The sequence below is a fragment of the Emydura macquarii genome, unplaced genomic scaffold (assembly GCF_026122565.2).
Source record: "Emydura macquarii macquarii isolate MOO-44397 ecotype Brisbane River unplaced genomic scaffold, CSIRO-AGI_Emac_v2 contig_383, whole genome shotgun sequence".
NCBI lineage: Eukaryota > Metazoa > Chordata > Testudines > Chelidae > Emydura > Emydura macquarii.
The window spans coordinates 7,117,381-7,129,503 of NW_027130520.1; the positions used below are offsets into that span (position 1 = coordinate 7,117,381).

The window sequence follows — 12,123 nt, forward strand, 5'->3', positions numbered from 1 at the left end:
GACAGCTAAGGACAGGGTAGACACTTCAGCCATGTTCACACTAGTCAAGTTTTTCAAGGACTAGTGATTTTGGATGATGAACTTGAGGTATCTTTAAAGGAAGGTTTATATTCAAAGGATAGGTGCGCAACACTGTGAAAATCAGGCCCCATATTTAAGATGTCTTAGGTTGAACCCTATAAAATCGAGGCACGCAAAAATCACTAATTCTGTGTGGGGCTTTTAACCCCATTGAGAAGTTTTAAAACATGCTTTCAGACTAAATCGGATTTACAATCAAAAACTACCCTGATTAAAAACTAAATTATAGACTTTCTGAAAAAGTAGGTTACCTAAGACATGATTTGGAGCATCATGATTTTTTTGAAATATAAAAATCCCACAACTCTCTATTAATGCAGACAGACATATTGAGCTCATTTTAAAACAGTTGTTGCAAGCAAAACTGCAGGTATTGCATAGACAGGGTCTAATATCCTTTTTGAATGATGGGACATCTCTGGTGAAACCACTAAATATGTAATAATTACACTAAATGTGTAAACTGAGAATTAGAAGCCTGTAACAGTTGGCTGAAGGTACAGCCATTACAAGAATGCCTGGAAGGTTGTAAATCTAATCTAGCCAGGAGGCTCTACTACAAGAACAGTCTGAAATAGTGAACTGAGTACATATAAAGCAAGTTGACCATTTACTCTGTATTCTTTAACAAAGTCAGCTTGCTGGTCAGAACTTTCCAAATTAATTGGTGTCAGCATTCAACCCTTTACTATGCTTTGACTTTTAATTGATAAACATTGCCATTTGTCAATCTTCACTATGCTACACTTTTTAGATCTGCCTTAGAACTTAACTCATGTTTAAATAAGATATGTAAATTCTATTTACTATATGATTTTAGTGGTATTATATTATGTTTCAACACAAGTACAATTTGGAGGAACACAGATCTTCATCACTATGTAGCTTGCAAATACAACTAACTCTCTTGGTCAATCTTTCTTGCAGTGAAGAGCACTGTGCTTCACAGCAGAACATTTAAGAGGTGTGGAAGTTGCTAAAAAGTGAATGCCAGAACATCACACAGAACACAAATACTGCTTTGTTAAGATCACCTATTAACTTCACTTGATTTTTTTGTTACAGAGATTCAACATCTTCATGCAGCTAAGTCTCTAAAGGGGAGAAAGATATAGCAGTCCCTGCATAGAGGCAAGTCATCCTTGCAGGATAAAGGTGGGAAGTTTGCCCTGCCAATTGTTTTTTGTAGTTGGATAGCTTCAAGATTTAGAGCTGTCCAGCCAGCATCAAATACATTTAATAAAAATGCAGGAACACTGCTTTTATCAGGCAGGAAATATCACATTTTACACTTGAGTTTTTTTAACTTGCTCTTTAATCAGACACAGTACAATGCACAATTGTGTCTTTTAGCCAGAGTTATCAGGGTGCAATCCACAAGTTCAGGACAGGAGAGGAAACTCCCCATTCCTTACCCCCCCAATTCTTTAATTCCATATGAGTATTTGCAGACAATACTAAATGAGGACAGTTCCCCCATCTAGTCCTGAATCCCTCCCCATACTTTTAGATTCAATTTATTAGAAAAAGTTACAGTATTTCAGATTGCAACAGCTGTAACTAGGGAGTTTATTAGCATATAAAACTGAAGAGCATCCTTGCCTTAACTACATAAACATCAGTTGATACTGCTACTTTTAGATTATATCATACAGTTTTCAAAATGCAACAAAATTCTTATGAAAGTAGGTTATTTGTCCTACCAGCATGATGCAGCTTTCCATCCATCTTATTTGCTCATTAGCTACAATATTATGAAACCACCATTATTTGGTGCTACACACTCTGTAAATTAAAACAAAATATGTCTTTCAGCTTAGGACCTTTTAAAAACAAAACCAAAAAAAAAAAAAAAGGATGCATCCCAGAACCTTCTCCTGAATAAGGCCAGACTACCAAATATCAATCAGAATAAGGAACATTTTGCTAAGGTATAATTCATCTTATTTTTGAACAAACTACAGCATGAGAATATTTAAGTACACCACAGCACCAACTTGAAAGGCAGAGATTTCTTTGTCTTGTGGGAGTCAGTCTGTCAGGATGCAGTTATTGGATTAATTTGTAACATTAAGGAAAGAAAAAATGAAGGACTACATTCCAATGTCAGGTATACTAGTGCAGTACTGGATTATTTTCAGCAGGCAAACAGGGTACCTATAAAACTTTAGGGGTATGCAAGTTGTGGCAGAATGGGTATATTACAATGAAACTTTAGGCCAAAGTGAACATTTACAAAGACACAATTTTACTGTCATAGTAAAGAGGTGGGAGCTAGCCCCACGTAAGTAATTCATTAAAAGGGAAAGTAAGTGGACACAGAAAGAGGCTGTATTCGACTTGATATGCCAAAAATACCACTATTTCAAGTGAATTTCATTAAATCAAAGAATGCGTTCAACATGTACCAAGGATTATTTCACCTGGCAGAAATAAGGGAATGTTACAACAAAATGCAGCCACAATAACTAATTTCTCAGCAATTCATAGTATTGCCCCTCCCTGTCTAATCAATTTCTGACGTTCTGTTTTGGCAGTCTCACCCTATATGTTTAGGATGACTACTGTATTGCAGACTGTCCAGCACAACTCAAATACATGGCAGTTTTATATTTTTTTTTTCCATTTTTGTGCTCTACATCTGAGATTAGAATCCAGTCAACAATACATTTCATGAAGGTTAAATCTGCCCTCAAGTACTCTCATCTAGGGGTTTTAGGTAAAGCCTAAATTTTCCCTGGTAATGTTCATAAGTCAGGACTGATTTAAATTTAACTAGCTACATCACTTCCAGTTAGTCATTTGGCTTCTCTGAACTTTCCAACAATCCTATTTTAAGTTCGTTGTCAAATAAGTATATCATTATACTTTGATTACTTTGCATGCTTCTTGAAAAAAGTTGCTACTAAAATTGCGAGACATTTGAGATGGGAACATGTGTGGTTGACTGCTTGTGTGCATTTATAGTCTTTCCAACTTAATTTTACAACGAAGAGAAGAGTTACTTTAACTTGATATAGCATTTGTGAACATTATTCAGATAAGCATGCCCAGAAATATTAAATTATATTGTCTCAGTTTTGTCAAACCTTAAGGTTTACTTGTTTAACAAGAGTCTCGCCAGTGCATGAACCCAAGGAACAAGTTCCCTTACAGTAAAGGAGACCTGTTCTAAATGGCTTATAGTATTGACATTCCCTAATAAACAGAACAAAAAAGGAGGAGGTCCCATGATTCTATGCAGCTTTTAAAAGTTGGCTATGCCTCTTGAATCAAAAAATTAAATTTTAGTAACTGAGCTCAAGCAGGCAGCACATTGGAAGGTAAATATAAGCAGCATCCTCTTTGCTAAGGTTTAGCTCATCTTATTGTAATGTACATTAATTTCAGTGGAATGAAACTGCTCAAATTTTTGGCAGGATGGAGAGAATGCCACTTTGACTTCATCAGGATTTTATAAGGCAGATAACGTGGAAAGTTTAAACAGAACTTCTACAAGCATTTAACCTGTGATATTGTAAAATCAAAGTACTACTTTATTAAATGAGTTATTTTACACAATATGAACATCAGTATAATTACAATTGTAAAAAATGTTTATAACAAGTATGGACTGATTTTCAGGATTTCCAGATAGGGCACAACTGTACATTTACACAGAATCGTCTTTGCATGAAGCTCAAGAGGAAACAGCATAAAAATCTGAATGTTTCTGTAACCCCTTCATTTATGTTGATCAACAGTTTGTTAGAAAAGCAGCTGCAGTTTTGTTACGTAAGGTCTGACTTCGGACGAGTCAATAGGTGCCACAAATTCACCTACAAAAAAAACACGAATTCAGTTAAACTGAACTGTTGCACAATGTTGCTCCAACTACTGTTTAGCTTCTAATCAATGAAAACCATAACATGGAACTAATTATGAACCACCAAAGACTTTTTAGTTGTTAGTTTTGTTTTTTGCAATATCCCATTGGTTTAGCTACCCTGCAAATATTCTCAAAAGACTAATAGCTACATAAATAATTTATTTATAAATGCCAAACAGTATGCATATTTTTTAGGCGGTGTAACAGTCTAAATATCTAGCCATGTGCTAAACAGCTCTAATTTCATTAAGGGTTGTACAGCAAAAAGCAAATAAAGTATCCTTTGAAAAAAGTATTTATAGTAATTTATGTTTCTAATCTGAATACCTGAATAATACTTCACATTCATTAGGGTAAGCTTCTCACCTAGGGCTGTATATTTTTCTTTAAGTTAGCATCAATGGTCTAATCAAGGGCCAGGCCTCCTGCTGATGCTGCTGTAGTAATGATTACATTGCTTCTCATGCTCAGTGACCTAAGGATGTGCTTTTAGTTTCAAGCTAACTTTCAATTTGGAGAAAAAGGAGTAATTCTCAAATCTCAGCCAGTGGGGCAAGACTAATTATTAATTATGATAAACAGTAAACTCAGACTTAGTTTTTTAAAAAGTTATGTAATGACCTGTAAACAACTTTATGCCTGAACATCAGCCAATTCTGGAGGAAGTGGAGTCTTAGGATGCTTGCTCTCAAAGTGCTGTTTAAAGGTCTTGGGGTCCGGCATTTGTGTCTGATTTAAAAAAAAAAAAAAAAGACATTTATCTTTATGCATGGCAGAAGTATGTTAGGTAAAATCTTTATACTAAACTGTTCTCCCCATTTCAAACCTTAGGTTTTCTTCACCAAGATCAACAGAGGACTTGATCTGTCTCATTAGTGATATACATATATGGTACATTCATCAATCTTACTGCCATAGTACATCCAGTTGACAGGCTATCAAGATGCTATTGTAAGCTTACTATGCTAGTTTTAAAGAATCTCTGGCTCTATAGTAACAACAATCCTGATTTTTAACTCCCCTTTTCAGCATATCACTATCAAACACTTGTTTTATGTCACCTGCCAAGAACATCTTGAAAGATGTGTGCTCATTTTTTATTAGAAACCTCCTTGCAGAAGTCAAGTTTTTTCTAATTTATCTGTAAAATCCTAGTTTGGTGGGAAGCCTACCCCCTTCAAAATTCAGGCAAAGGATAAATATGTATATTTTAGTAGAACCATGAAGCAAATTCATTTTTATTATAGCCTCAATGGTATACTGCGGTCCAAAGAGTTATTTGTAGTCCCCGGTGACTCACTAAACAGCATGAGCCATCTTAACTTATTGTTTCTAAAAATGTGTAGACTAACTTCTGATTGCATTAGTAGGAAAGCTGGCTTATTTTGCAGAAAAGAATGGGATATATGCACTGGAGTGAGCAGTCCTCCATTTGGAAGCTTTCTGTTACAGTTCATTACAGTGACATCTGCGGGCCCTTTAAATGAAGGCACTAAGTGGAAAGACACAGGAAAGCCAGTCAGGAGGAAAGTCAGAATCTGATTAGATACTTAAATTTCTGTTCTCTTGTCAAGACAATTATTCTGGCAGAAATCTATAACGATTTATTAAACCCTGGTTACAGCTCTTAGTGTTATGCTCAATGATGTCAGCCACCAATGATGGCAAGACAAGCATCTTTTCATTTAACGATCAAGTAATATAAACAGGAAGTGATTTCAGACATCTAGAGAAGCATTGTACTGCATACCAACTGCAACAAACATAAAAGCCTGCAATTAAGCAGTTCGGAACCACTGAGCTACAAGGTGCTGATCATTACATGTACCCACAGGAAGCCATCTTTGCTCTTTCTGAGCTATCTATGTAGCTAAGGTTATATCTACAGTCTAACAAAGTAATAGGGTCTCATTATATACATAGTAACTACAAATATGCCTAGAGCAACTAGCCAGTTAACCCATTATTACCACAGAAATATTTACTTTGTGGTTTCCACAACTTCTTCCTATAGAAGTCCTATTCTAGGCTAAAAAAGAGTTGCCCACAATAATGCTTTGTCTTCTGATCCCCCTTACCCTACAGACAGTGCAGGTATATATTAAGGCAGCCTTGGCTGCAGCCTTCTGATCATGTCCTTGTTTCTTTTTCTGTCCAGCTTGCTTTTTGGCATTTTTCTGCTGCGATTGAATCTTCTGCTGTCCACGAGCCATATCTACAAACAAAGAAGAATGTTTAGTCTAAGTGAGAAAGAGACTGCTGTGGCTAGCCGACTTAGATAGGTATCCTTATGAGCAAAGAGTCATATGCTTTCTCCATATGACCTACAATTCTGTAATTCACATGAGGCAGACATCTGTTCAGGTTCCTTGTTTAAACACCTCTGCACTCTCCCAGTACTTTTTATATGAAAAGTGATTAGTATGTTTCATTCTAAAGCTACCTCCTAAATGACACTTCAAAGCCCATCTTTTTAGAGAGGTATTTTCAGTGCATAAACAGAACAACCAATTTGCTTCCTTTTATATACACTTATTTTCTAATTCCTGTCCAGGTAAAGAAATTCAGGTTTAAAGAGCTCACTTTGGTTTAATCAATCTGTTAGGTTTTCTAAGCAATAAAGCCCCAAACATTTCCACATGAAACCTAAATCAGATCCTAGTAGCGTCAAGACAATGGTTGCACTGTTGTCCATGGACCACTGGTTTCTATGGGGTCTGTGGAAAGCTGGGGTAACATGGTCCTGCCTCTCCCTTTTGCAAGCTGCTTTATATGTAAGGTTAAGCTTTTCATAGGTATTTTTAGTAAAAGTCATGGACAGATCATGGGTAATAACCAAAATTCATAGGAAGCCCATGACATGTCCTTGACTTTTACTAAAAATACCCGGGGGGGAAGGGGGAAACCAACAGTCAGAGCCCCACTTGCGGCTCCAGCCCCAGCACTGCTCTGAATGGGGAATGACAGCTGCTCCAGTCCCACCACTGTGGGTGTGCTGAAGTTGAAGTAGTCACGGAATCTGTGACCCCCAAGACAGAATCAGATCCTTATTTATAGGTGTCCAGGCTCTTCCTTACAAAGAGAGTAGGTCTATAAAATCAGCTGGAACCAAGGGAACTAGGCTAGCTACTTCCATCAATAGCTACTACTACATATAGAATGACAAGAGGAGGAGGAGACAACAGCTGCCCTCCGGGATAGAATCACCCACCATCAGGGGAAGAATGTTCATGAGACATGGAAATAGATTATCCAGTTATTCTATCTAGTGAAACAGGTAATGTTTCATGGAAAACTTGTTTCCAAATTTCTATTCTTGCTGCTAATTCCTCATCTAAAGTAATTTTTTAAATCTGATGTTTATTTGTATTGCAGAAGCACCTGGAAACCCAGCTTAAGCACTGTATGAATACAAAGGCAGTCCCTACCCTCAAAGTATTTATAGTCCATATAATTCTATAGCTACCAACTGCAATAAAGAATTATGAAATCAGAAGGTGAGAGAATAAAAAGTATGAACAAGTGAAAATTCCATGCACGTTTTCTTAGAGAAAAGATACAGAAATCAATAGATTTCTTATGTTCAAGGACTTCCCAAGCCTGCTTTAACTATTTCTGTATCAAAACTATTTAAAGGAATGCTGCAGTGATTATCTCAATAAACAAACACTATGTTAGCAATGAGTTTTCAGGACATTAAAAATACCTGTCAAAGTTTCACTATTGATGGTTTCAGCTGAAGCTGCCATTACACTGATGCATCTCAGCAGGGGCCTCAGACTGTTTATGTAGAGTACACCCAAGAACATGCAGTTCCCATTTCAAAAGCAAGGGAGATCAAAGATTCTTACAGTTAACTGAAGGCTTAACTTCCTAGTTAAATTTAATAAAAGATTTCATTAATCTAAATTCTACTCTACATTAGTGTCAAGATAGTCTTAACAAACAATAAGGAAAAACTAATTCATTTTAGACAAAGAAACATCCAGATGTGGGAAACAGAATGGGTTTTAGTAATCTGTTATTTCTCCCCACAACAGTTGCACCTCAATTAGAAAGCATTACAATATGTTTTAGTTAGTGCCTTGATATCAGTTTACTAAAAAAGCCACTAGACAAGCACACTGGCTTATTATGTTGAGGCTGCCTGTAAGTATGGAGCTTGGTTTTGTGTGTTTTGTCTAGTTCTCATTTAAATGAGCATTTCTTTGAAAAATATGGGAATTTCAGATTTGGCCCAGCCGCTCTTCTAGTTTTAAAACACTATTGTTTACACTTAACATAATCCCAAAATGCAGAATTTGAACACTAAGTGTAACAAGAAGCTAAATATTTCTAACACTTAGACTACTGCAATGCCATCACTTTCAAAGTTTGCCTAAAACAATTACACTCCGTCACAGCAAAGCCAATTCCATATTTCAGAATTAACAACATATTATGACAACTTCCCTGTTTTCTTAACTGCAGAATCACCCTTCAAGAACTTAAACCGGCCCAAAACCTTGATTTAATATAGATTTGCATGACAGAACATACGAGAAACTTTAAAATGCCTTTTAGAGATTTTTAACATTAAAGCAGTCACAGCAAAGTTAGAAGATGCAAACGTCAACTAGCACACTCAATTGAAACCTATGGTATTGCAATGTACCGTTTTCTTGTAAGACAACCAGGATCACAAGTAACCAAAAAGTCAAACTAGAAGAACAACTTTCATGTCCCGAGACGGGACAGCTACAGCTGTTTCCTCTGATATTTTTAGCGGCTACAAGTAGTTTAAAATAGTCCAGTTTAGTTTCTAGCAAAATCGCCAAGGGCCCTGTGCTCAAATCCTTTGTGATGAAGCAGAACCAACCTCACACGCAGCAGCCTGGATTGAGGCAGAGAAGTCAGTCCGTCCGGCCCGGAGTGTAGCGTGGAAGTACTTCAACTCCTCCTGGGTGACCCTCTCCCTGCCGAGTCGAGGGCCGGGGAGAAGCCAGCGGCTGCTGGGCTCCGAGCAGCGAGCGCAGCCCCCCGGCGTGCCCTCCAGGACGGGACTGCAAGGGACGAGCCAGGGAGGGGAGCCCGTGGGCGCAGGGACAAGGCTGTGCCCGGCCGCGACTCGAGGCCCAGGCGGGCAGGGACGGGGAGCGCGGGGCCCGACTCCACTGTCAGGGTTCGACGACGCCGGCCAGCCACCGGGAACCGCAGCCTGCGGGCGCCGCCTATGCCTCAGCCCCCCACCACAGGCCAAGCGCCGCCGCCTCTCCGGCCCCGGGGGTCTCCCCGGCACGCAGTCCCCGGTCGGGGCGAGGGCCGACGCCACCCGCCGGACACCCCCAGCCCCACACCACAGGCCCGCGCAGGCCTCACCCGCCCGGCAGAGAGCGACCGCGGCCACCCGCCCCCGCGGGGGTCAGCCCCCGGCCTAACGAGCCCCCCTCGCCTCGCCCTGGACTGCGCCCTCCCCGGCCCGCTCGCCGTCTGCGGGCCTCCGCTCCCCTCATGGCCGGGGCACCAGGAGGAAGGCCCTGGCTCTTCCCTACAACAGCGCCCTGCCCTGCCCAGCCGGGCCCCCCGCTTACCCGGACTAACCGGCCGGCCGGGGCGGTAGCGACCGGGTGGGGAAGGCTCCGTGCGGCCCCGCAGCAGCCGCGGCCGCCGCCTGCCCGAGAGGAGGATGGAGGAATCGGCGGCGCCGCGCCCCGCCCCAGCCGCGCTGCGCGCGCGTGCGCACAACACACGCTCGCCGCGCTCCCGCTAGAGTCGGCCCCGACTTCCGGCCCTGCCCCGCTTCGATCATGCCGGCCAATGGCGACACCGCCTTCTTACATAACGCGGGGAAGGGAAGACGCGCGCGCGCGCGGGCGGCGGGGGCCTCCACAGGAACAAGGGGCGGAGCCGCAGCTCCAGAACGTGCCCCCGGTGCCCGGATGCTGCTTGCCGCGGTCTCCCGCCCCGCCCCTTGGAGGGAGGAGCCGGGGCCGCTCTTTTGACTCCTTTCCCTGCAGATGCGGGGCGGGGGCAGGGACAGGGACAAAAGCTGCTCCCTGCGCTCCTGCCGGGGGTGCCTCAGTCACGGCGAAAAGCCCCGTCTCGCCCCGCGGGGCAGGAGGGCAAAGGCTGGCAGAGCGCCCGCTCAAGAGCCTGCCCCTCCGCCCCTGAGGGGAAGGGCGAGTTAGGCGGGAGCCCTGTGCTGGGTCACGTGGGGATGGAGTCGGGGGCAGGTTCCCCGACCCTAAACGTTCAACCGCCTGCTCGGCCTCCCCGCCCCCCGCCCAGACAACTAGAAGACGAGATGGAAAGCAGGGAATGCCTGAGCCCGAGAACCCGCTACCTCTGTGCCCTGGAGCCTGATGCGCTACAGAACCCTGCCTGCCTGCCCGCCCTTTGCCACGTGTCCGTTTTGTTGAACTCAAACCATTGGCATCTCTTGAACTACAGGCCCCCTCCTTGCCCCACCATGAGATACTGGAGGCGTCTACACTGGGGAAAATCTCCCACTGTGGCTGTACCACCAGGGCTGGTTTGAAAGGCACCGCTGCCTTAGTCTATTGCGCACTGCACTAAATCAGTGATTCTCAAACGGGGTTATTATGGGGGGGTTACGAGCTGTCAGCCCCAGCACATGCCGTGGCTGACAGCCACAGCCCTTCAGAGCCAGGTGGCTGGAAAGCAGTGGGCTGCTGGCTGGGTGCTCTGAAGGTGGCACGGCCCCCAGCAGCATAGAAGTAAGGGTGATGTGGCGTGGCATGGCATGGGGGTGGCTTGTCACTTTTGTGTGGGGGGTCATCACAGCCTGAAATATTTTCAAAGGGGGTCCCAGAAAAAAAGTTTGAGAACCTCTTCACTAAACTGAGGCAGGAGCAGAAGGATCCCGTATAGCACAGAGACATTTGGAGTGGGGGACTCACACTAAGCTCCCCCATCCCCTTTCACATAGTGTCCCTCTCACTTATAGTGCCACCCAAACCAATTGCAAATAAAACCAGAGTTGCCTGTACACTTTGGATGCTTTATGCTGCTCTGACAAAGCAAAAGAGCTGTCAATTGTAGTGCTCAACAACTCCTGTAAGAATTAGGGCTCCACTCTGCTATGCATGGTACAAACAGATAAAGAAATTGTCCTTAACAGATGGTGGGTTTAGAACAGGGAAGCAAAGGAATATTTGGACAGTGGACACAGGTTTGATAATTACACGTTTTGCTGTTGGACTGTTTTTATTTTTAATTGGGGGTAGAGGTACAATGAAAGGATAGAGAAGAACTTGGGAGTTAGTAAGAGGGAATAGAAAAAAAGGTAAAGGACAGTCACAGCTCATCTTCTGTTTAGTGATGTTTCATAGGCATCTTTGGGTAGGTTTAAGAAGGGATTTGAAAGGGAGTAAGATAGTGACTTACAGATTTTTACGAGGGGTTTTCCCGATGCACAAGAGATAGCATAAGAGAAGTACAAAGGTGTTTTAAGGGGAAGCTGACAGGTAGGTGGTAATGGATGGGAACAACAGTGGAGTGAAGATACCAGCGTTGACTTTACTCAAGCAGCTGGTTAAGAAGGGATTAAGTTGTGAAGGACTAGAGGCCTGTGAAGAGGGAGCCCAGAGAATCCTGCTCAGAGTAGGTCTATTATTATTATATTTATTTGTATTATACTGGTATAAGGGAATCTGTAATCTGTTTATAGAAGCTAGGGAGCATAGACCAAGAAGCCCATTGTGTTAGGTGTAGAATGATGCAATATTCTAAATACTGGAAGTTAGATTACATTGCAATGGAGCTGCAACAGTAGAATATTTATTTCCTTAAAAATCTCCCTGCAGACAAGGTCTTCGGCCCCAATTCTGATCTCAGATGAATTTTAAACTGGTGGATTTGCACCAGTCTGAAAGAGAGGATAATCAGGCTCCATTCATCTGCACCACTGCATACTCTAGATATAGGGGTCAGACCCTTTTAACACATTAAAATGCAGCCTTTAGCCTCTTCCCTTATATACTCACACATCTCAGGGTGCTTCATATACTTTCCTCCCCTCCACACATGGGATGCAGATTTTTTCATATGTCACCTTCCATAATCAGACTATAGGTTCTTATACCTCTATCAAACTACCAAATACAAGCTTATTGTAATGGGATGGATTGCCCTTTTAAGCACCAGAACTGACCAGCTCTAGCTAATTAGCCTGC

At 42.3% G+C, this 12,123-nt stretch overlaps 1 protein-coding gene across 4 annotated transcripts; it reads right to left on the reverse strand.

Annotated features, from left to right (window-relative positions):
* Window positions 1-3,594: 3,594 nt before the first annotated feature.
* ZNF706 (zinc finger protein 706) lies at window positions 3,595-11,953 on the reverse strand. 4 transcript variants are annotated; one of them, XM_067537324.1, is made up of 5 exons: window positions 9,520-9,677; window positions 8,808-8,991; window positions 6,028-6,164; window positions 4,571-4,678; window positions 3,595-3,899 (listed from the first exon to the last, which is right to left on the reverse strand). In XM_067537324.1, the coding sequence occupies exons 3-4, from the start codon at window positions 6,160-6,162 to the stop codon at window positions 4,583-4,585; spliced, it is 231 nt and encodes a 76-aa protein (XP_067393425.1). In that variant the 5' UTR covers window positions 6,163-6,164; window positions 8,808-8,991; window positions 9,520-9,677; the 3' UTR covers window positions 3,595-3,899; window positions 4,571-4,582. The 4 variants fall into 4 exon arrangements, with proteins under 4 accessions (XP_067393425.1, XP_067393424.1, XP_067393428.1 ...); XM_067537323.1 differs by lacking the exons at window positions 8,808-8,991; window positions 9,520-9,677 and adding an exon at window positions 11,935-11,953; XM_067537327.1 differs by lacking the exon at window positions 8,808-8,991 and having other exon boundaries at window positions 9,520-9,664.
* Window positions 11,954-12,123: the final 170 nt, after the last annotated feature.